This window comes from Xenopus tropicalis, chromosome 6 (assembly GCF_000004195.4).
Source record: "Xenopus tropicalis strain Nigerian chromosome 6, UCB_Xtro_10.0, whole genome shotgun sequence".
NCBI lineage: Eukaryota > Metazoa > Chordata > Amphibia > Anura > Pipidae > Xenopus > Xenopus tropicalis.
In genome coordinates, this window is record NC_030682.2 from 63,766,128 (window position 1) to 63,791,891 (window position 25,764).

Sequence of the window (25,764 nt, forward strand, 5' to 3'; positions counted from 1 at the left end):
TTGTAACAATAATCATACAAGCTCTTGTGCTGGTCTGTATGCCACTATGTGTACAGGTGTTCCTTTGGCTTTAGTACATGCATGGGATTTAGTTTTAAATGTTATTGCGGTTCCTTCTGTTTCTTATAAATGTAGAAGGGATTGTAAGGATTGTTTTGTTTTAGTAAATGGTCCTCATACTTCCTGTTCCTCAAGGATTCAATCTTATATTGTTTTAGGCCTTATATGTAGGCTCTTGGCAGTGTCAGATAAACATTTAAAAACTTTGCATGGTACAGTTTCTAATTAGTAGATCTATATTCATATATACACAAGGGGGCAGCAGCTTCCTTGTGTATGACTAAACCTAAACTAAGAGTGATTTTAAAAGAACAAATTGTATATTCTGCTTGTATTATTAAATTACATTTATCGTAACTATTCTCTCTGTATCGTATACAGAAAGATTCAACAATATAACCACAAAACTTGGTGACCATAATTTTTATTTTATTTCTAAAGTACATTCATTCAACAAATTCAAATCATAAGATTTAGCATAAAAAAAGGTTGGGTCTGAAGCCACTTGGGTTTTTTCTGTGTAACATTCAATAAACCTTATTCCCAAAGTGCCTTGTAACCAGTCTCTCATATGTGTCAATTCTGCATGAGAAACATGATTATTTAGTTATATATTTCTTGGTAGTACATGTTTTTCATAATGTGTGCAGGAATAAACAGATGAAAGATGCTCCTGTTCCAGGCTGTCCGGATCAAAATCAGACAGGTGGCAACCCTAAGAAAAACCCTCTCACTTTCTATTTATTCCTATGGGATTTTTAGAAGCATATTTATCGCTTGGTAGAAGTTACAGAAATAAAACAGAAATACAGTACATAGATCTATTTGAATCCAACAGTTACATATATTCAACAGGGTTTCCATTGCAGATTAATACCTTAGTTGATAAATCTATTTGACTTCATATTTTGATAATCTATTGTTTAAAATACCCCTTTATATCATATTAGGAGATAATTTGTTGTTGTTTTTTTTTATTTATGTAAATAGTTAAGCAATTTGCAGGACCTGCCAGCAGATGGCACCAAGCCCCCTTGCAGTAGCCTATATAAGGGAGGGTTTTAGGTGGGCACTTTCCCTTTTGGCTTAGAAACACCTTGAGGTAGGATCAGGACTAATGTGGCCAAACCTGCTGAGGAGACTGGGCTAGCTAGTAGTTAGTAGTGGAACATGATTTCACTCTAGGAGTGAAAGCTAGTTAGCCTAGTGACATACCTCACGTAGTGCAGCTAATATTTTTTTGACCACACCCATTTTTGTGATCAGTCCCCCTAAATACCACACCCATTTTACTAAATTTGAAAGGTTATTTAAAGTTTGAACTAATTTCTGTGGGGTCGTTTTATGTTATTACAGTTTTGCTAAAAAGGTAAGATTTCCCTTTAAGCTGCAAGTCTCAGTTCCCCCAAGAGACCTGTTTAGCTTATTAGTTACAATTGTATCTATGTGCAGGTATAGCTTGTTAACTTTTCTGGGCTCTTTGTCAAAAGCTACCTTTTTTAATTTAAGTTTTAGAAACATCTTTTTTAGCGTTCAGTGCAGGAGATCTTATTTTTCAGTAAGAACCTGGGACTTGCGGCTGAGCTGTTAAAAGAGGGACTATCCTGGGATATTTTTGATGCACTTGATTGGAAGAAAGAATTCGCTCTTTTTTTTACGTGCGCAACAATTTTTTCTTGACGCCGGCATTTCATTTCTTTTGACGTGCTGCAAATTTTTCCCTGGTAAATTTTGTCTCCTGTTTCGTGAAAAATCAGCCAATGGCGAAACATGGAAATGCACCACAAATCCATGCCTGGCGAATTATTTCGCCCATCACTAGTCACAATGCCTCAGGAATGTAATCATGGCCAGATCCGGACCCCCAAGGTCATTTACCCGGCTCCCACTGTTTCCTTACCCTTGGCAGCAGGAGCAGGAGGACGCAGCAGGGGGATCTGGGAGAGAGAGGACAGAGCTGGGGGAGAAAGGACGGAGCGGGGAGCGGGAGGACGCAGCGTGGAGTAAGGGAGCTGGGAGAGGGAGGACGCAGGAGCGGGCCGTATTTTGATCCCGCAGCAGGGAGAGGGGAGCAGGCAGCCAGAGTGGGCCATAGTTTGAGGACAGTGGGGGGGGGGGGGGGTGTAGTTTGATTTAGTTTAGTTTCTATCTCAGATAAACAGAGCTGGCCTTAACAGTGTTAAAGCTGCATTTCTCGGACTCTGGAGACCTTGTTTTGTTAGGAAAGAATGACATTCAGATCGAAGTCATTAATACAGAATTATAACAGTTGCAGTTTGTTTTCATGACAGATGACTGATCCAGATGGCTGATAACTTTTGTATTTATGTTTTAGCAGGCCCTTACTGATTATGTGCGCATTGGCTTTTGTTTGGACAGATGCTACCAAAACCAGTATTATTAGTTGATGTTATACACCTTCATTATTTATTGTGAGTTTAACTGCATTGTGTTCAATTTTTTTTTTTGGCAACTTAGACAATAATGTTGAACCCAGTAAGCTGGTTCTGTAGTAACATATACAAAACATTAATTAAATGTACTTTTTAATGCATTATAGCAAGTTGACCTATAAATAAACTGAGAAATCTAAAAATAATTTAAGGGGTCTATTTGACGAAAGGAGTAAACTTCAGTTTACCTAAGATTTTAACATTTTTTTGAAAATTATATTTCATTAAAATTACATAACTGAAGCAGACAGAACATTATGGCTAAATCACACAGATAGTGTCATGTGTAGTAGAACTTACTATAAGTGGAAGATGCAGCAAATGTATCTAGACAGTTTCATTAGATGGCTCATTTTACTTTGGTAGATTTTTATCACACTTTTTTTATTAAATGAAAACTGTGACAATTGCCATGGTGCACCATGTAAACTGTGTGATGCCAACCATATACAAATGGAGGTACGTGTATAGTTCAAACTTAATTTTTATTTTAAAAAAAACAAAAACATGTTTTCCCTCGCGTCCCTTGGCAGCACTTACTTAGAGAGACGTCATACCTAGGGTAGGAAAAACACTGCCTTCTCCAATAAATTATTCCTCCCCCTTCTCCTATAAAACCCTCTTCCCTCCACCAACTTTCAGTGTTTTTTTCCTACCGTAAGGATTACACCGTACTTTGCTTGGGGGCCTGTCAGGCGACCGTGCCCCCAGTTGCTGCATAAGTCCAAGGCGTCATTCAGACGAGTGTGCCCCCTGTGATGTGGTAATTGGAGTACCCTTACGCTGAAGCCCAGGAGGGCTTGATATGGGTCGCCAATCGAACGTTTGTGCCTCCCTTAAGCGGGTGTAGGGCACGCTGTGTATGTGTCCCGGAGTTGTCGCATGTTTCTTGGAGGCGCCGGCAGTGACGTCACTAAATCACGCCGCGATGCGTAGGTGGAACGCAGATGCGAGGCAGATGGAATGCATAGAGCGGTGGAACGTAGGGTGTCACATCCGGAAGGCTGGTTCTTAAACCGCCGATTGTGGCAGTGCGTGGCCGCTCCCGGGTTTACTCCTGCTGCCTGTCCACACAAGTTAAGCGCTCCATCTCTGCCTGTAAGTACGCATCTTTATGATGGTTTAAGATATTGTTTTTTGTATCTCTGACACGGAGGCACTCTTTTATTGTTGTTTCAGCAAAGGCTGACACTGCTCCAGAGAAAGTGGAGAAGGGGAAACCTAAAGAAAAGGCAAAGTGCAAAGAGAGTGTCTGAGTCCCCTAAAGGGAAAAAGGATTTTAAAAAGCTACCTTTGTTCTCCAGCTTGGGCTGTGAAGTTAAATTCAATTTCTTAGAAGGGAAAAAGTTATGCTGTACCTGTAAGGAGAAGCTGAAAAATCCTATTAACCCCTCAGGTGGTGCTGATGAGTTAGTATCTTGGATGAAAGGGGCTATGCTTTAAGCCTTTGAATCATTCAGTCAGCAGAAGCCTTAAGAATCACTGCAAGCTGAGGGGTCTCTTTATGAAGATTGGTCTTCTGATACTTCCCTTGGGGAAGTGTAAATTTGATTCTGACTCTCAGGAAGGAGAAATTTTGGATTCGGGGGAATTTTTTCCAGTGGATGACATAGGAGCCTTGATTGGGCGGTCAGAGATACAATGGGGCTGGAAGAGTCTTCTGAGCCTCCCAAAAAATCAAGTAAAATATTTGCTAACATAAGTAAACGTAAAGCATCTTTTCCAGTTGATAAGGCTATTAAGAATAAGAATCAGTGGGCAGTATTGGATAGAAAATGGGGCTTGCAAAAGAAATTTAATTTACTTTTCCCCTTTGATGTTGAAGATGCAAAGTTCTGGTATACAGCACCTAAACTAGATCCTCCAGTAGCCCAAACAGTTAAGAGGACTACTTTACCCTTGGAAGACAGTACTGGCCTCAAGGACCCTATGGATAGAAAGGCAGAAGGCGCTCTTAGGAAGGCTTACCTGGCAGCCACAGCTGGGTTTAAACCAGCAATAGCAGCAGCATCAGTAGCTCAGTCACTGAAAGTTTGGATTATGCAGTAGAAGGCCTTAAAAAAGGGTATTTCAAGAGAAAATCTTTTATCGGATCTTCCCATGTTGACTTTTTAACTGAAGCAGCTTTAGCCTCGGTTGATATATTAGCCAAAACGACCTCTTTTGCCACTTGTGCTAGGAGAGCTTTATGGCTAAAGCCTTGGAGAGCTGACATTGCGTCTAAGAATCATCTTCTTAAGTTACCCTTTGAAGGGGTGAAACTTTTTGGACCAGAGCTCGAGATGCTAGTGGAGAAAAAGAATGAGGCAGAACGGAAACTACATTTGCTTGATCACGAAGATGTGTTCTTTTCTATTTGAAGAAAGTCTATCCTTTTTGGAGATCACACAACCTGTTTGTCTTCTTTTGTGGCATTAAAGGAACAGTAACACCTAAAAATGAAAGTGTATAAAAGTAACTAAAATGTAATGTGCTGCTGCCCTGCACTGGTACAAGTTGTGTGTTTACTTCAGAAAGTCTACTATAATTTATATAAATAAGCTGCTATGTAGCCATGGAGGCAGCCATTCAAAGGAGAAAAGGCACAGGCACATAGCAGATAACAGATAAAACACTATTGTACTCTACGGAACTTATCTGTTATCTGCAATGTAACCTGTGTCTTTTCTCATTTTTTCCAGCTTGAATGGCTGCCCCCGTGGCTACACAGCAGCTTATTATATACATTATAGTAGTGTTACTGTAGCAAACACACCAGTTTTACCAGTTCAGGGCAACAGTGCATTATATTTTTATTACTTTAAAGCTCTTTCATTTTTTGGAGTTACTGTTCCAAAGGCAAGGTCAAGGGCAGTGTCGGTACAAGGGCAGTGTCGGCTTTGCAGGCAGAACTTGGAGGCGTTTCAGTGGACCAAATATGCAGGACGGCTTTGTGGGCAAGTTTCAAGACTTTTGCAGACCATTACTGTGTAAATATGAGTACTCCCAGGGAAGTGGCTTTTGCCACTTACAGTTCTCCTTTCTGGTTGTAAAGTTCCCCCCCTTGATTTCTGCTACTCAACTCTCTAAGTAAGTGCTGCCAAAAGACGTGAGGGAAATAAAGAATTTATATTCACGTAAATTCCTTTTCCCTCGGTCCCAAAGGCAGCACAATATCCCTCCCTTAGTAAATATTTCAGCAGCATTTGTGTTGTGTTTTTATTGCTTGAGAAATCACTGAAGGTTAGTGGAGGGAAGAGGGTTTTATGGGAGAAGGGGGCGGAATAATTTATTGGAGAAGGCGGTGTTTTTCCTACCCCAGGTATGACGCCTCTCTAAGTAAGTGCTGCCTTCGGGACTGAGGGAAAAGGAATTTACATGATTATTCTTTATTTTAGCAATAGCATAAAGCCATTTTCATATGCAGTGATTTGTGTCCTCTGGCATTGCCCCCCACCCCCAACCCTATCTGTGGTGATACAATTTCTTCTGGGTATAGTGTGCCTCACATTGTGCAGTGTGTTGTAAAATTTTCAACAGTATCAAGGACATTTGTCTTATTTTTTCAGTGATTTAGCTTTTTGTTCAGCAGCTCTCCAGTTTGGTATTTCAGCAGCTATCGGGTTGATAGGGTTTTATTTACCTTAGCAACAAGGCAGTGATTTGAATGACAGACTGGAATATGATTAGGAGGTGGACTGAAGTAACTAGAAAGGGAAGTTTGAGAACAAACTTCAGATTTTATTCAGTGACTTGATGGTTTTCAAACCAACATAATCTGTTGTTGGCTCCGCCCACATTTTCTAACCTTGGACCGCAGTTATATAGTAAAAACCAAAGTTTGTGGACCCAGGTTTTAATAGTGTCTGAATGGCAGCAATTTAAATTTTCCCACTGAAAGTCACATCTTATTGGCAGTTGGTGACTCCACCCACTTTTTCTAACCTGGAACTGCAGTTACCCAGTGACTAACTCTGCAAAGTTTAGGGACCCTCGGATTAATAGTTAAAAAACAGCAGCAGTTTAAATTAAAAACCAATAAAAGTCAATAGGTAAATTGTGATTGGCTGTTAGTGGCCCAACCCACTTTTCTTATTTTCGAACTGCAGTCCCCCAGTGACCACTTGTGGGACTGACAGCATTTTACACTTCACCATTGAAAGTAAATAGGTGAAATGTTATTGGCTGTTGGTGGTTCCGCCCGCTTTTTCTACCTTTGAATGGCAAATACCCAGTGACTTGGACAACCTTGGAATTAATACTTAAATAATGGCATCAGTTTGAATATAAACCAATGGATTAATTGATCTGATTGGCTTCTGGTGGCTCCACCCACTTTTTAAAACCTAAAAGTGCAGTCCCCTAGTGACCCTGGTGTTAATACTGTGAGAGTGGCAGCAGGTTAAATTTTCCCATTGACACTCAATAGGTAAAATCTGATTTCCTGTTGGTGGCTCCACCCACTTTTACTAACCTTGAACCGCAGTTACCTGGTGCCTAACTCTGCAAAGCTTGGCGACCCTGGTATTATTACTGTGAGAATGGAAGCAGGGGGAATTTCCGCCAAGTCAAAAGGTAAAATATGATTGGCTGTTCACAACTCCGCCTACTTTTGGACATCCAGCAATCAGGCTGACGCCATGACAATGTGATTCAAGTTTGGGGAGTGTAGCTACAAAGCTATAAGATTGGCAGCAGTTTTAATTTTCCCTTTGAAGTTAATGGGTGAAATTTGATTGCCTGTTGTTGGCACCTCCCACTTTAAGTAATCTAACAAATGTCACTGTTTCATTCGGGTGACCCCATGATTATGTTATTCAAGTTTGGGGGGTGTAGCTTCAAAGCTGTAAGCACGGCAGCAGTTTGAAAATCTTCACTGTCAAAGGGAATTTGGGGTGTTCGGAGCGGCGCCACGAAAAGGCGGGGGGCGGGATCGCTTAGAAAAGCACAAGCAACCTGCTCCGCTATAGGGCGAAGAAGTGTGGAGAGTTTGGGTGTTGTACCCCTAAAACTGTAGGAGGAGTAGCATTTAGAAAATGGGGGGCTCTAAGAAGAAGAAAAAGTGGAAGAATAATTAGAAGAACAGTATGTTGGGTTTTTCAACCCAACATAACCATAACAATAAAATTGTAGCTTCCCAAAGCAAGAGTTTTTGGCTGCTGGGTCAGTCATCGACATTTGAAAGCTGGAAAGAGAAGGGAAAGGCTAATAGTTCATAAATAGTGATGAGCAAATTTTTTTGCCAGGCATGGATTTGCAGCGAATTTCCACATTTCACCATCATCTATCTTGTGAAACTTCCGTAAAAATTTGCTGCGGAAAAATTTGTTGTGCGTCAAAAAAAAGGCAGCTTTAATATCAGATCCTGGGTGCAGTCTAAATGATGAAGATAGTTCACCGGATGTAAAGCAATCCACACTCACAGGGCTTACAATACAGCAAAAGTGATTTTTATTGTGGAGCACACTTAAGTTTCGGCTAACACCTACAATAACCTATGTCAAAGCAAAGTATGTAAATATATACATACCATGAAGGAAGTGGAATTAAATGTTTGTTTATGACAGAAAACTTTGTCACACTTAATTGAAAAATGTCTTAAAGGAGAAGGAAAGGTAAAAAGTAAGTAAGCTTTATGAGAAAGGTCTATGTAAATATAGCCATAAGCACTCACAGAAATGCTGCACTGACTTTTCTGTCAAAAGATTTATTGTGTCTGTAATTCCTGTGCCAGAGACATGCAGCTCTCTGCTCTCCCCTCTCCTGCTCCCCTCTCCCTTAAGAATGCTAAGAACTCACTCCCCCCCCCCTTAGGAATGTGGATCTGAGCCAATCAGCGGGAAGCTGACTCATAGGACTACATTCATCAAATCACAAGTTCCAATCCCGAAATGGGTTAAATTCGGATTGGATACGATAATTTCTGATGATCGCAAATATCACGAAAATGTTTACGAAAAAATCGGAATAGTCAAGAAAATATCGTATTCGCGCTCCGAAAGTCACAAAATTTTCACACCGAACGATTGTAAACAGCGGGAAAACCTTTCCGACTTTGATCCTTCTGTGCATGATTTTGGAAGCCTCCCGTAGGAATCAATGGCACTCTGCAGCTCCAACCTGTCCCAAGGAAAGTCTCCCATAGGGCTCAATGGCACTCTGCAGCTCCAACCCGGCCCAAGGAAAGCCTCCCATAGGGCTCAATGGCACTCTGCAGCTCCAACCCAGCCCAAGGAAAGTCTCCCATAGGGCTCAATGGCACTCTGCAGCTCCAACCTGGCCCAAGGAAAGTCTCCGATAGGGCTCAATGGCACTCTGCAGCTCCAACCTGGCCCAAGGAAAGTCACGATAACGAAGCTTGAATGAATCCGAAACTTTTGTACATGGCACAACAATACGATTTTGGTGCACAAATTTTGTTGCAAGGTACGAAATTGTCACAGAAAATAAGCTCGGAGGGTCCGAACATTAATAAATGTCCTCCATAGTCTTACAAACTGAACATGTACACTTGGGGGTATATTTATCATGCTGTGTAAAAAGTGGAGTGAAGCATTACCGGTGATGTTGCCCAGGGCAACCAATCAGCAATTAGATTTCAACAGTTAGAAAGTAAAGCAAAGCATCTGATTGGCTGCTATGAGCAACATCTCGGTGATGTTTTACTCCACTTTTTACACAGCATGATAAATATACCCCTTGGTCTCGGTGCAGGAGTAAGGCATTATGGGAACTTTCTTTACACGGCTAAGAGTTTTTTTCTTCCTGTTTGGCTTCTGATCATCTGAACGGGAGAAATATGGGAAGACTTAAGGGCACTATTGAGACAACTGAAGGTATGCCTGCAGCTTGAGATTAACTCTTTATTAGCCTTTCCTTCTCCTTTAACACCACCATACTTCAAAATGTTTGTTGGAGTAAGTGGGTTTCAGCTCAGTGTGGTGTAAATGAAGGAAATAACACGAAAAACATGATAAAAACTGTATAATATATATGCTTTTCAAATTATTATAAATATATTCAAAAGAGCTGTCAATCATATATTGCCTTTCCCACCCCAATGCCTCCAGTTACTCTCACTTACCATTCATCACTTCCTAGATGTTGTTGCACTCCTCTCATTCCCTCTCCCTCCTCACGGTCTATAATTGTGCCTGGATATGGGCATCAGGTCTCAATTGTAGTGAATAAACACGATTTTGTAATGATGCAAATATGCCTTGGACACAAGTTGTTCTTGATGAGCTCTTGAGGCCCAAGGCAAATCTGTGTTCTGTACCTCATGCTGAATTTAAAATAAGAGTGTGAGGTGCAACATGCTGCCTCACAACATACAGAGCGTAAATATACCCCAGATGCATCTTGAATGAGCGTTAGGGTGCAGTTTTGCTCCTGTTAGTGTTTAGATACTGATACCTTTATACAGTGCTCAGCACCACAAGCAAGATTTAACCAGATACTGGAAGACAAATTTCTAAACACCTGGGAACCCTGGGCCCCTTTTATCTCTTCCCATGGATTAGAAATGTCTTTCCTCTTTGATGATTGTTCTTTCATACTTTAGATATTTTGTTATTATGCACAGTGCTAACATATTTTTCATGATCTCGCTGGATATCACCTTTTAATATTGGGTTTTTCACCATGGTCTCCTCCCATCCTTTTTTTTTTTTTTAGAAAAGTTTAAAATTTTAAAATTACTTACTTTTTAGTTGATTGATGCCTTTTACAGGACATATGGAATATTTGTCCTTTTAATCCAGGCTTTTTCAGGATCCTCTTTGTCAAACTGGTACACTTCTTTCAAAGTGTACATGTGATCCTCTATTCTCTTCTAAAATTAATAAAAACCAAGTTATCAATGAAATAACAAAACAAAAAAAAATTGCCTGTTTTGCCTGTTTTGTCCTGCATTATTTTCTGTATGCTATTTTTTTTTTTTTTTTTTTACTCTTTTTGTATAATGTCATCAAGTAATGTAATCTTTTGTTTATAGAACCTTTTTTTTTTAATATACAATTTTTTTATAGAAATGTCATTCGCAGACAGGGTTTAGTTCAGTTGATATCAGCCATGTGGATTAACATAAGATATATCAAGTAGCCAACCATCAGGATCACTGTGGCTATCAAACATGGCAGTCTCCATCTCTAATATACCTTTACACCAGCCATGAACCGTAAATTCATTTCACTCAGTTGGGAGGATGATGTAATAGCTATATATTGGGAGAGTTTATGGCCTTTTAGTGGCAAATAGTGTTAAAGTTAAAGGTATAACACTCCATTTCTGCAATGCTGCTTTTATGACTATTTTTGCATTGCTCATAATATTATGGTAATCTGAGTGCAATGTTTGGATTGTAAAAACTTTTAATGCTCAGAGCAGAGAGATTGTTTTGGTTGCAATCTCCTTAATATGATTGAAGAATACAGCCATCCTTACCAATTTTAGCTGCATGCAGCATCTGTGTGATAGCTCTTTTTGATTTAATTTAAACAGCATGTTTTTATTCTTTTCTAAGTAGACATTTCAACTTAATATTGTTAGGAATAATACTGAAATACATTTTATTCATTAGAATATAGCAAAAATGGTTTTATATTAAAAAAAAAAAGTAATTTCAGCTAAAACTATAGAGCTTGGCAGAAAAATGTAACTGCACTGTGTCTCTAAAACATACAATACCTGGGCCATTTAAAAAGGTCCTCCAAAAGAAGATTGCATTTTGGTGTAATAATGCATACACTTGCCAGAATCCACTCCATGTGTCTGAACCCTCAGGCCAATGCAGTGTGTGTGAGTGCAGACACACACACACACACATATCGCATATTGCATATCGGCTAATAGACAGACAGAACACACAGGTAATCATTTCGTAAACAGAAAGCAATGCTCACTGTATAAAATATTGACCTTGACGTGACACTGTAATTATTTTTTACACTGTATATATCTAGTGTACCTTTTTTTTTTTGCTGCATGCATATACTGCATAATAAGGAGCAAGCAAGTTTGACACACAAGCAAGCCATTGCACACCTGTGTAAAAATTTTGCAGGGAACCTACATGTTGTGGCCTCAAAATAAATTAATTTTGGTGAGCAAAGGGTCTGCACATGAAGCCTTCAGCTACTTGATGCAACTGCTTCAATATATATATATATTAATTAATCTTGTTCTTTCCCTGTTGTTTTTGTCATATAATTTGTCATATTCAATAGTCTGTCATATTAGCCTGACATACATAGACTGCATTTTCTTTTACAAAATATTCTGACATTGCCAATTGTATCTTCTAACAGAATAATGTGAATCCTGCCTTGGACTTTACACACACGCCACCAGGAATGTTGGCTCTGGACAATATGCTTTATTTTGCAAAGCATCATCAGGATGCCTACATTAGGGTAAGGAACTTATTCCTCAAATATTTTTATATCATACCCATGGGTAACTGTTTGCAGTGTGAGCCTCTACAGCAGTGGTATGGTTGTGGTTTTGGCTTCCCTAAGGTATAAAGAAGATCACTTGGTACAGAATTGCAAATGTTCTTTATTTGATTTGTCCAACTAGTGATATGGTAGAGACCCATTCTAATTAGCATGGGGTCCTTATATAATGAAATGTCCTTCTTCAACAAGAATTGGTAACTAAAATGAAATAACTCTTTCTGGGCCTTATGAAAAGAAATAGGTTTAGAACTCTTTGTGTAACTGTCTTATAACGAGTCTTTGTATAAGCACCTTTCTGGCATTATAGTAAGTTACCTCTGCAGGTCAGGGTTTTAATAATGGGGAAAAGGGGCAATTGCCAAGGCCGACCAACACTGGGGACCCACCATTATACTTTGATCTGCTATAACTTTTGACTGAAGCATCCACCAAAATGGCTGGCCCATCATTTTAATCAGCTAGAAGAGATCATCATAGGCATTTGTTTCCTTTTTGTTTACTTTCTATTAGAATAAATGTTCCTAAAGGATATATCTTTAATAAAAAGCTGGTATTTGTTATTACCGTTTATCTATTCCCACACTAGAAATAATATTTGTTTTTACTTCTATTTGTTATTGTTTATAAACATATTTTGTTATGTAATGCACTGTGATGTGTCCTGGGGGGGGTATTACACATTGTGACGTCATGCTGTGCAATTGGCGCCACTGAGAGCTTATCTTGGTGATGGTGTGTTTTTTGTCACTTAGCGAAAGGTTTACCTTTTGAATAAACATCCTTTGGTTGTGTAAGACCTGAGAGTGCAGCTCCTATGAACTACTGGATTCCTGCTTGTTATGGTGCTGCACCCAGGCAATTTAATTATACGAGAGTGCCTACTTAAGATTTGATTATTTGTTCTCAAGGTTAAAACCCCCAAATGGTTGCCCTTTTATTGGCTCCACTGGAATCACCTGACTGTAGCTGTAGAGGGTGGGAGCTACAACATGAAGCTGGCCATATATATAGTGATATATGAAGATACCACACTTGCAGTACTTTAAGTGATAAAAACCTTTATTAAACGTTTCGGCTGACTTAAAGATATTCATTTATCTAGGTCATGGTATATGTATTATAAATAGATTTAGGGCAACTGGACTTGCTGAGTAATCATCGAAGATATTTCACTACTCATTTCACTACTCTGCATATAAACTCTTCCACAAATCCAATCCAATTGTAGAATATTAGAAGTCATCTTGGAAATACATGGCCTTTATAATAGCACTCAACATTCAGCCTTTTCCTTTTATATGGTCATGGAACTCCTCAGTGACTTGTAGTATCCCTGTATTTTACAACAGGGGGTACATGGTAGCTTTATTGAAGTGAGGTGCTGTTTTTGGACAGTCCTTAAAGTGTCTGCACGCCAATGCAAAAAAAAAAAATCACATAAAGTGGGGTACACAGTCCTTATTAGGACCCTTCTTCTCAAGGATTGAAAAAGCTCCTATTAAGGACTGGAACATCGGACTCTTTGTGAATGTGCTTGTAATAAAGGGTTTTCCAGTCTGATAATATAAATATATATATATATATATATATATATATATATATATATATATATATATATATATATATATATATATATATATATATATATATATATATATATATATAGTCCATTCTAGCAGCAATGAACTCCTATGGTGTTACTTTGCAATCTAAGTAAAGCATTTTGAACTGTAAAAATCCTAGGGGATTCAGCCTAGAGCTGAATAGTATCAGAAATAGGCTACATTCCTGGGGATGAATGAAACAATGAAAGCTACAAAAGGCTAGATTCAGTCTAATAATAGCAAAACTATGTGCTATGCCAGCATATGAATATGTTTTACTGCAAAAAGTCAATACATATTCTCCAGAAACAAGAACAAAATTAGATTTGTTTATAGTTTTAGAACGACCAAGCTACTGACTACATTTTATTTCTGAGGTATTTCTTTTTTCTAATTGTTTTTATTCATTGTCTTAAATTCATTATAATAAACATTTATAGTATAATTTGTCTGAAGATCAACAATAGATTCTGTTAAAGAGCTAGTAGTTGGTGTACCCCTTGAAATAAAGTAACAGGAAAGTTGGCATAGCAAATAACATGATTTCCACATATTCATTTCCACATTTAATGTAATGTTTTGCAGGTGTAGTTATATATGATGTAGAAACTTCCTCCATCATAAACCATTTACCCTAGATTTGGGTTTTGTATTTTGGGTTGGCTGCCTCTTGCTACATATACCGTCTTAATTAGTGGTGGTGGGGGTTCCCTTCTCTGCTCCCCCTAACCCTGGTTTTATATTAATGCACCCACCATCCCCAGACCAGACTTGAAAAAAGCAGCCTCCATGTTCTCTAGGTGCCATGTGCTTACTCTGGTCACCGAAGGTGTTTGGCTGATGCGACAAGCTGGTCAGATAGCTTAGCATAGCTCCTTCTGAATGGCTCAGTGGCCTGCCATGAAAAGCAGAAGGGGTGTCATTTAAATATATAAAGAATTAAAAAATTAAAAACATTATGTCATACCAACAGCATAGGTGTTATCTCAATGCTCCAATGACCCTTTGGATGGGTCGCCCTAAAAACCAATGATGTATAATGGGTGTAAAAGCGCTGTTAAAATGTGATCACTGACTCCCCAAACTACACACACCTCTCTTAGAACATACTTCCTAACTAATTCATTGTATTTCCAAAACTACTCCTCTTTGAAGGAAGATGCTATTTTATCCTCATGTTTAATAACCTTTCTGGGCTGTAGGTGTGAAGCAACAGACAAGGTATAGACAGGAAATACATCAGGGGCTGGAGCTCCCATATCGAAAGGGGTTAGGTTCAGCAGACAGAATGGCGCCAGTGCCTCTAAGGGCTATAACTAGATTACTATCCAAATTACAGAATGTTACCCTGTATATCCTGTAACACATGGCACTGAATCACCCACATTAAATCAAGTTATAAGTACAAGATGTTCGTAACATTCAAAGCATTCAAGCCCATGTCATGTATCCGATAAGGATCTTAACGGTAAAATAACCTCATAATACGGTGCAGTGGTGCAAGTGTGCTGCGCCTATTGATGTAAGGTGATCGGGGAACCCTGGAGCTACCGCCTGGTTAAGGGGTGGCAGGAGCTCCAGGGTTCCTTTGTGTCATTAGGCACGGCAGTGCTTGATTCGGAATGGAATGCAGGAAAGACTGAGCAGCACTGAGCACAACTACGCACAACGGAGGTGCGAAGAGCACATTTTGATGCAAGCATCTTTAATGAAATTGGTTTTAGGTGCAAAAAGGAAAAAAAACACAAGTTCCCCAGTGCACTTGCAGACATAAATGAGCCGTATTACCTTATACATGCTTAAGATACATAAACAAGTTATCATAAATTGCCTAAAAAAAGTATAAATTATCCCCTTATTTGTTTTTCTTTTTTATTAGTATTTGATCTTGTTACACTGCAAACAACCATAAAGAAATCAATGGAGATAAAGAAAAGGGGGAATGATAGAGACAGCAGCCAAAAAGAAAGCAAAGGGAATGGCCACTATTGGTGTGGACATGTCTTTAACTGCAAGGGTCTGCTTCAGCATTGTGTTGCGTTGCATTTTTACATGCATTTGAATGGAATGTGGAATCTGAGAATCATCATTGCTTGCAACTTTTTAGCTGTAACCTAGATTGTACATTGCTGGCAAGTAAGAATTTTGTAGTGCTTGAGCTTAAAAATAATCTGAGCCCCACCACTAACTTGCACAAGCACTTTTATATAATTAAATTATAATCTATATAAATTATATAAATTACAATTTTATTTATATAGCGTTACTTATGTATGCAGCACTCTACAGCAGAAAAGTAAATTAATAGAACAAACACAAGAATAAATATAAAGTACAGTTTCAAATGTAATTTTCTGACTTCCAATATGAATGTTTTCTACTTCAGATTGTCTTGGAAAACAGCAGTCGGGAAGATAAACATGAATGTCCATTTGGCCGAAGCAGCATTGAACTCACCAAGATGCTTTGTGAAATACTTAAAGTGGGAGAACTCCGTGAGTTTTGCCTGTTTACTTCACTTTATTTCCTACCAACCCAAGCTAAGTTATCAGTATTCTGTACAATGAATAGTTTTTTCCTTGTGTCACACTGGACTCAAATGTCTCCAATGTCATTTTCATTGAAATAAATATTTTTTTTTATTCATTTGGTTTTTGCACCAAGGTGCAACAGACAATGTTGTTTTTAGGAAAAAGTACATTCTAGTGTCTTTTTTTAGGGACACAAGTATATGTAAAGCTGTATACTGCAGAGGATGTATTGTTTCTGTGTTTTTTTAAGGAGCAGTAATAAAAATGAAAGATAATGTACTGTTGCCCTATGCTAGTAAAAATTGTGTTTGCTCCAAAAGACTACCATAGTTAATACAACACCATTTCCAAATGTTATGACAATGAAAATATAAATAGAAACAAAATGAAATGATTTGCAAATCATTTAAACCCTGTAGTTAATTGCAAATGGTTAACAACATATCAAATGTTGAAACTGAGAAATATTGTTTTCTGAAAAAGATATGCTCACTTTGAATTTGATGCCAACAACACGTTTCAAAAAATTTGGGACAGGGACATGTTTCCCACTGTGTTGCATCAGCTTTTCTTTTAACTAGACCTTGTAACTGTTTGGGAATTGAGGAGACCAATTGCTGTAGTTTTGAAAATAAAATGTTGTCCCATTCTTGCCTGATATAGGATTTTATATGCTCAACAGTTTGCGGTCTCCTTTGTCATATTTTTAGTATCCTAATGCACTAAATGTATTCAGTTAGTGACAGGTCTTGACTGGAGGCAGACCAGTTTAGACTCTTTTACTACAGAGCCATGTTGTTGACTACAACATTATGACTCTATAGTAAAAGAGTCTAAACTGGTCCGCCTCCAGTCGGGACCTGTCACTAACTGCATACATTTGTGCAGAATGCAATTTGGCGTTCTCTTGCTGAAATAAGCAAGGCCTTGAATAAGGCATCCTCTGGGTGCCAGCATATGTTGTCTATACAGATTGTCAGCACTTACCCAAAAAGTGGTTTTAAAAGTCATCACATGGTGGCCATATCCACCAGGTAATTTAGAAAACATTTCTATTAGACAGCACTCCAGATCAATATTATTTAAAAACCCTTATTAGAACATTGGCTATGTCCCGAATATCGACGTGTCAGACTAATCGTCATAGCCCATTTATCTGGAGTGCTCTGTATTAGAAAACATTTTTGGCAGTATATGTTGCTCCAAAACCTGTACTTTGTATGCTGTTCAGTATTAAAAAGGACATGTATACTCTCCATTTTCCTACCATAAGGAGGATGCTGCAGGCTACTGTTTACCTTTTAACAACCAGAGTGGTACGTAATTAAAGATTTCAAAGAGGCTGTTCACTGGTTACAATTTTTTGTGGAGGATTTAAATGTCTTTTAAAGGTGCAAGCAACCCATGCCATACTAATGCACCTCATTGGTTTGGGTTTTTACTGGGTTTTCAGCTCTGCCCTGATAAAAAGCCAGATGGTCTTTCTCCTCTTTTGCCTGAAGGATGCAGCAGTTTTGTCAAACCACAGGACAGGTTTTCCACTTCGCCTCATTCCATCTTAAATGAGCTTGGGCCCAGAGAAGGCGGCTGTGTTTCTGGATCATGTTTCTTCTTTGCATGGCAGAGCTTTATCTTGCATTTGTGGAACCAGCAACAAATTGTGTGCAGAGACAAAGGTTTTCATTGTTTCTGAGCCCATGCTGTCATTTACACTATTGAGTAATGTCTCGTTTTTAATGCAGGGCCCAAAGATCACAGAATACAGGATTGGCTTTCAGCTTTGTCCCTTGCGTATAGAGATTTCTCCAGATTCTCTAAATCTTTTAATGATATTATCCTGTAGATGATGAAATCATTGCAATGTTGGTGGATATTTGTGTTTCACAGGGTGGTGTGGAAATAATTGACATACTGTGTTATGAAATAAGAGTCACAAAGTTTACAGTATATCTACTAGCCCAAAGCAACCAGTCCTGACCAGTAAATGCCACCTGCTGTATGGTACAATATATATACTTCCATTGAGATATAAATACTCCCCTTGAAAGCAAAGGGTCAAACAAAAATGTCCTATTGGCGTTGTGATAGCAGTATAAAAAATTGCTTTCGATTGCAGCTCCCACCATGCAAGACATAGACTTTAAAATATATTCTGTGGGGATAGCACATTAAAAAACCCAAAAAACTCCTAGCGCAGTATATTCAAATAATGAAGTGCGGTTCACATGCAGTCAGACACCATTTGCGTGTCCGTATGAACACACCACAACTGGGGAGATTACTCACCAGATATAGGAAGTATATATGCCAAATACAATCAATCCAGTCTTCCAATCCTTTAGTAAAAACAAAGATAGGAACCCCAAATAGTGAAGTATGTTTTTAATATTAAAATAAATAGACCCCAACTTGTTATACCAGTTATTCAATTAGTCTGTAACTTGAATTCACATATCACATGATCCACCACACTTTTTCAGGAGGATATAAACCTCTCACAAGTGGTTGCCCTTACGAATACCCCCTCTGTATGTCTGCTTCCCCCAATTGTGTCGTCATTGTCGAAAAAAACTATCATGTGTGTGAGCATGCGTGATGACATCATCATTCCACAAGCCAAAATACTTCCAAAAGTGTCTCTTTCACCAGGAAGTCTCTGCACTCACACAACTCTCTGTTGGCTCCCCCCTGCATCACTCCAAAATGTATTAATACATTACGATGGCAATGCTCTGGATTAAAAGCAGCTATTTAGATATGTTAAAGAAAGCTTATATATATCACAAAATATATAATAAAATATAAGATTAACTCATATGAAATAACATATGAAATGACCTGGCAATAATGCACAGTGGCAGCTCTTGTTTGAATAAACGGCAAACAAATTTCTAGGCAATGGTGAAGTTCTCAACCCCTTATAGACACTGAATGCACCAGCCCGGGGTACCTGCAGCGAGCGCTTCCTTCTTCCTTGTTCTTATTGCCTGCAAAATCCCTGGGCCGGCGCATATGCAGTACAGCGAAAAGGCGACTTTTTTATTAAAGTTTGGCTTTTCACTCTACTGCGCATGCGAAAGCATGCGAACCAGGAAGAGGAGATGCTTGCAGGTACCCTGGGCTGGTGCGGTTCTCTCCTAACAGGGGCACCAGCCCCGGGTAAAAAGTAAGCGATTTAAGTCACTTGTGGGTGCCTAACATTTTGGCACCCCCAAGTGACTTAGCCTTTCCTTCTCCTTTAAAATAAAAAGTGACTGCCAGTTAAATGGATACTGAAAACAAAATTAAAAATATGATCATTAACCAGAAGCTACTGCTGGAATTAAGCCAAACCCTGAAGTGGTAAAAAGTAAAATGACAAAAAACAACTGATAGAGCTATGTTTGACGCCACCTATGTCTGCTGTTGTAATTCCAGATTGAATTAGCCCAATATTGCCCACCTTTTGTGGGCATATCAGAATAAGATCCGCTCGTTTAGTGATCTATCCATGTACGGCCACCTTTAGTCTTCTGTAATGTATATTGAAGTAGTAGAATTCTTAATGAATCGCATAAGTCAGTGTAGGAACTGGTCAAAAGGGATGACTTTGACGCAGTTGGCCAGCTTGAAGTATATTGCAATATATGGACAAACAATCCCTGTTTTGCTTAAAGTGAAGGGCATTTCTTAGTAGCTTAAATGCACCGAATGTCTTAATGTCCTATATATTGATAATGGGTGAGTGCAGAGGATCTCTTGTTGTTGCACCTTTAGTCTTCTACCCATCTTATGGAATCCTCACTGCTAGGTCTAGCAAGTTGTGACAGGCTTTGGATTGCTTGACTAATGTGACTAATGTTAGATTTCTGCTATTTTATACTTCCTGTATAATGAAGTGCCCAGAATAACCCTCCTGTTTAATTCAACTGTGGTACCTGAAAACTACCCTTGCTTAGATTAATGCGGGCAACTAACATTATAAGCCCTGTTTCTCTTTCCTTGTTAGATGTGATACCCTGATCTGCAGCCTTCTGTCAGTGCACACAGAGATGAAAGGCAGCGTATCAGCTTTTCTTTGCCAGCCCATACGCTATTAGCCTGACAAGTAATAAATATATTACATGTACATTACATATTACATGTACATTACATGTTTAATGGATTTTGATGGCTACCTAATAGAATTAATCAAAACTTTCTTGTTCAGGGAAGAGTTATTTGCACATGGGTTTGTTTCTCTGCTGGCATATATACACCAGCAGAGAAATGCCAATCTGCTGCCTTCCACCACCTGAATGTGTGTGCAATGGCAGGCATGGGATCAGCCCATCAGTGTACACACAGAGCGATTTCAGCATGGAATCTAAAGAAATCTGACAACAAAGAAACCAACCTGTGTGCAATTAGCTGAAGTTGTGCTTATAAAAATCAAACTAATATGATGGCTAGATCTCTACTTTGAGTGTTCATCAATGAGTGACTTCTCTCTCGCGCATTTTCAACACTAAAGTAATTTCAATAAAGACTCAAGATATCTATAAAATATATCTATAAAAGGAAAATGATTACAAGCTCATTACTTTTTTTGTTGAAAGGCAATATTGTCTCCACAAAAAATATGCATATAGGCAGCACTGAGTGGGAGTACTATGTTTTTAGAGAAAGATAAATGTCTTATTCTACGGTCAGAATTTAGGTCATACATCTTTCCTGCATGTTGGTTGGGAATAACATACATTTAGGGCAAAGACACATGGGGCCATGAGTTTCCAAATCTTTTTGGGAGCTGCTATTGTGCTACTTTCCCATAGTTCTGCTTTTTGGCTACTGGGGAGGGTGCTGATAGCAGCCTCTATGCACAATAAATATCTGAAGGTTTGTCTCACCCAATCGTATGCATGTCAGTCACATTTTTGGGTGAGTTTCCACATCTGTATCTGTAACTAAATTGGCTCCATTCATCCTCCCAGGTACAACTCACAGCAGCACAGTTTCCAGAGCAGTCCCGACCTGGTTACTCACGGCTCATTTATAGCACTAACTACTGTTTTGTTCCAATACGTTGGACTTTCACATTATTCAGGCTTAAACAAACAAGAGTACCATATCCACATTCAACCACCAATAACTTTGAGCTGTGCCTTGTGTACCTTTACAGAGTTGGTCCTGTAACTGTTACTTCAAATTTGCTTTTCTAGTCCTCTTTAACCAAAATATTTTTTAATGGATCCACACTCTCACTCACAAACAATTCGGGATTAGTCTTTGCAAGTGAAGCAATGTGTTTCTAATCTTTTATTTTTGCATTTTTAATTGCTGCTTTACAACACTTTTTGTAATACTTATAGGTCCTATAAGAAAGGGCCCATCTAATTTGTCATTTTTAAGTGTGTTTTTTGCTGAAAACCTCTGGTACTGCTTTGCCTGTTGAAGGACTGATCTTGAGATGTTTACATTTGCTTTGTTGGAATTTAGAGTATTTGTTTTTTTGCAACAGGCATTAAATAGTATTATGGCACTTTTACATTTGTTCAGGGTTTTTACAGGTCACTTGATCTAATATAACATCATTGGGTCCTCAGTAATTTGTTGTATGAAATTGTCATGCAGCTCATTTCTTAGTTGTTATTAAACATGCTGGCAATAGTGATGAGTGAATTTTTTCGCCAGGCATAGATTCGCAGCGAATTTCCGCATTTTGCCATAGGCAAATTGTTTTGCAAAACTTCATAGAAAATTCGCTGTCAAAAAAGTTGCGGGCGCGTCAAAAAAGACACAGATAAGAAAAAAAACATGGTTCGCTGATTTTTTTGCCGTTTCGTGAATTTTTCGCGAAGCGGAACGAGACAGATTCGCTCATCACTAGCTGCCAATTTTATTTCTCCAGTCAGTATCTGGGTATTTAAAATTGCCATCATTAAGACTTGCAGCCTTTTCTGTGTGCTTTAGAACTTGAGCCCTTTCTATTCAGTTTCTCCATTAGTCATATGCCAGTATTCTCCATATGTCAGTATCTAAATTTTAAATGCAGGAGCAAGGTTGTGAACTTGCATTTAATACCAAATCCAATATATTTTTTTTAATTTTATTCTAAATGGGTGAGCCATGAGTTGTGTTGGCATTACAGCTCAAGGACCAAATTGTTATCTTTGCATGCCAGCAATGTTGCCTTTAAGCTGTGCACTTGGGCATGCTCACACAAATTTTGGGGTCAGTGCACACAACTCATTTTGGTGCACAAAACTTTTGTGTGAACATTTTGCATTTATTCTGACCTAAAAAAATAGTTTAAAATGTGCCAACAAAAGAATATTAAAGGAGACATTGCATGCCAGGCCTTAAGTTTATAGCATTCCCCTGGGTGGACAGGAGTTTTTAAATGTAAATTTTAATTTTGTTTTCATTTTTTAGAGCAAAATATATGATATAATGCTTTTTCTCTCCATAAAATGAATGACCCAGCACCCCCCACTAAAACTACTAAACTTAACCTCTGTGGCCTGGATTTTAGAACCAATAGTAAAACTGTTAGTTGTTAAATGTCATCTTAGCACTATTTATGCCATGCATTAGGGAAAATTACAGCTGTGGGATACATAGTGTAAGTTAAATTATATGTTTCGTAGCCAGTAATATCAAAGATGAATATGGTGTGTTCTATCTGTATTGGGGGTAACTAGAAATCAGGATCATGTGCAGATACTTTAAGCTTGTCGGAAAGAGTCATCATGATTTAGCATTCTAGTATCAATATATCATGTGCTATACCATCAGAGATATTTCAGATATCTAAAATTAGATAGCTTCTGCAAAACGTTAGTGGCCATAATGAAATAAAAGCTATTCTTCTAAGAGAAGCACTTCAGTTAATGCACATTACAGGTATTCGGCTTGTTCTGGCAATCACTCTCTCTTTTCTTAATATCATTTTTATTTTAATCTACACTGCTAGAACTGTAGCATTTTATACGTTCTATGAATAAAATAACAGATTAAGTCAAAGCCAGTAGAAATACTTCTACAGAATGTTGATGTTTAATAAAACTAGTTGAATTTGGAAGATATTTTTTTAAATCAGTTTATGTGCAGAAGCCAGTGATGCAACCTTTAGAATAATGCAACTGGTTATACTAGTTTGCAGTCTACATTTAACCGGGAAAACAACACATTCGGTTTTTGCAATCAGTGTTCATTGTTACAAGTCTTTAGTAGAACAGCCTTCAGAGGCATTGCCTGCAATCTCTCATGAGTTTAAAATGTTCTGTCAAAAATAAATAAATAAATAAAAGTAGCAAAATATGCTGTGATTTTTTTCAACTAACACCTTATCTTTACTGGCATTTTACTATCACCAATAACATTGGCAAGTTCTACTCGTCTATTTAACAGCAGAAGTTTAATTTAAATACTAAGAGAAGATATTGGAGTATGTTTTCAGAGCAAGAAATAATAATGCTTCATAAAACCTCAGCAATGTTGGGCTGATTAACTTGGAATAAATTAGTGGCAGATTTACATAATAGCAATCAAGGAAAGGTAACTTGGCAAGGCTGCATATTATTTTGCATATGATTATCTATCCGTGAGATGAAAATTTCTGGCTGCAATTGAAAAATAAGGCACAGTTGGAGCTAGAGGTAGACAGGTGCCTTTGGTAACACAGGAGGAGGGCACAATTCCAGGGGGGGGTGGAATTTAAGTTCTCATCCCCTTCCACCATGCTGAAGCCTCTGCGGGGAGTACAGAGAGTAGTAGGGAAAGAAGCATAGACAAATTTTCAATAAGGCTTGGCACCTTAAAATAAAAAAATTATAAAAAACCTCACTCCGTTTTTGCATTTTTCTAAACCTTTAACTTCGGGGAAATCTTGCATTCCTCTTTCCTGCAAGCTCTGGTTCTGTTGTAATCAGCTGTGTTCTGATTGGATCTTTCTTCCCTTGGCTTCTCCAATCAGAGCACAGCTGTCTTGACTGACAGTAAAACTGACCAATCAAGGCATAGATGTATGCAGGGCTAGGAAGATATAACATACTGAAGGCATTGCAGAAATGAAGAGTGATAAGAAGAATCTGCAGGCTGTAAACTTTAGGCATATATTTTCGGCAAGCCGAAAATCGCCTGCTGAAAATACCACCATATGCTCCTACCTGTGCCTGCACCCGAATGAATGAAATACACTTGGATGCAGGCACATGTAGCCGATATCTGCCCAAGATACAAAATCTCGTGTTTTTTTTTTTGCAGATATCGGCTACATGTGCCTGCACCCAAGTGTATTTAATTAATTCGGGTGCAGGCCCAAAGTAGGGTAAGTGTACAGTAGCTGGGCGTATTCTCGGCAAGCATTTTTCGGCTTGCCGAGAATACGCCCGTGTGGCATCAGACTTACCTAAGAACCTCACCAACTCTTTTTCATTGCCCAGGTGCTATACTGTATGTGTTCTAAAGACTAAATCACTACCTGAAATTAAATAGTTTTTTTTTGCCACTTGGCATCTATAATATCCCTATCACCTTTGCTCCAGTCCCAAATTAACTCTTTCCCCTTGAAAAAAGCTAGTTGTGCATTTATATATTTTATTGTTGTTTTTTGCACTTACTTTTTTTCTTACTTTTGTCACTGTTTTGTTCATTTCTAGCCAGTTACAGTGGAGCCCTCATGAGACTTTATAGCTGGGAAACAAACCAATGTTGTGTATCAGTGCCAGTGTCATAGCCTAAATATCCACCATCAGTACCTCACTGCATATAATGTGCTGGTTTTGTTCATATAAACTGCATTTGACTGTATATCATGTGACTGGGATATCAGTACCTTATAATAGTATACGTATAGTATCAGTAGCCTTTTAAGCTCAGTCATCTTAAACACAAATGGATGGCGAACCCCTCACGAAGAGCATGTATAAATACTTTTACATCCTAAGCATTTTAGGGTGAAAAAGGCACTCCCACCCGCACATTTGCACAGTATCCCTGGTAAGTCAATGCGAACTGCAAGTCTCATATTAGCTTTAAGTCAGTCTATGTATGGCCCATATTTAGCCTCCCCAAACAAAAAAAGTCACCCTCCGCATTGTGGGACATTCATGGAACTATCCGGCACAGCGGGATGCGCTTGCTGTAGCCGGATGTTCATGCTTCTTCTGCGGCTTCGTTATGCCTCTCCTTGTGCAGCGCGACAGGCCCTTTTATAAGGTTGCGCCTGTGGGTGTGACGTCATTACGCACGGGGCGCAACCTTATAAAAGGGCCTGGCACCGCCGCACAAGGAGAGGCATAACGAAGCCGCAGACGAAGGCGGAGCACCTATGGGAGGTACTGTGATAGGGGGCTACTGTGATAGGGGGCTACTGTGATAGGGGGCTACTGTGATAGGGGGCTACTGTGATAGGGGGCTACTGTGATAGGGGGACACTGTATTGGGGGTACTGTGTATTAGGGGCTACTGTGTATAGGGGCTACTGTGTATTGGGGGCACTGTGTATAGGGGGCACTGTGTATGGGAGACTACTGTGTATTGGGGGCTACTGTGTATTGGAGGCTACTGTGTATTTGGGGGTACTGTGTATGGGGGTACTGTGTATGGGGGGCTACTGTGTAGGGGGGGCTACTGTGTATGGGGGGGCAAAACTGGTACTTAGTTATAACTCACTTATAACTGACTGCCTTCTCTCTATATTTGTATTTTAATGTAG

The 25,764-nt window shown here is 38.8% G+C and overlaps 1 protein-coding gene across 3 annotated transcripts in view; it reads left to right on the forward strand.

The window, feature by feature from the left end:
* Positions 1 to 25,764, forward strand: part of elmo1 (engulfment and cell motility 1) — a 185,446-nt gene that overhangs the window by 89,508 nt on the left and 70,174 nt on the right. For all 3 annotated transcript variants that reach the window (XM_031903800.1, XM_002939416.5, XM_018095011.2), the window contains 2 exons: positions 11,801 to 11,905; positions 15,941 to 16,049. In XM_031903800.1, the coding sequence (XP_031759660.1) occupies positions 11,801 to 11,905; positions 15,941 to 16,049 (214 nt within the window). The remainder of the gene's footprint in view (positions 1 to 11,800; positions 11,906 to 15,940; positions 16,050 to 25,764) is intronic.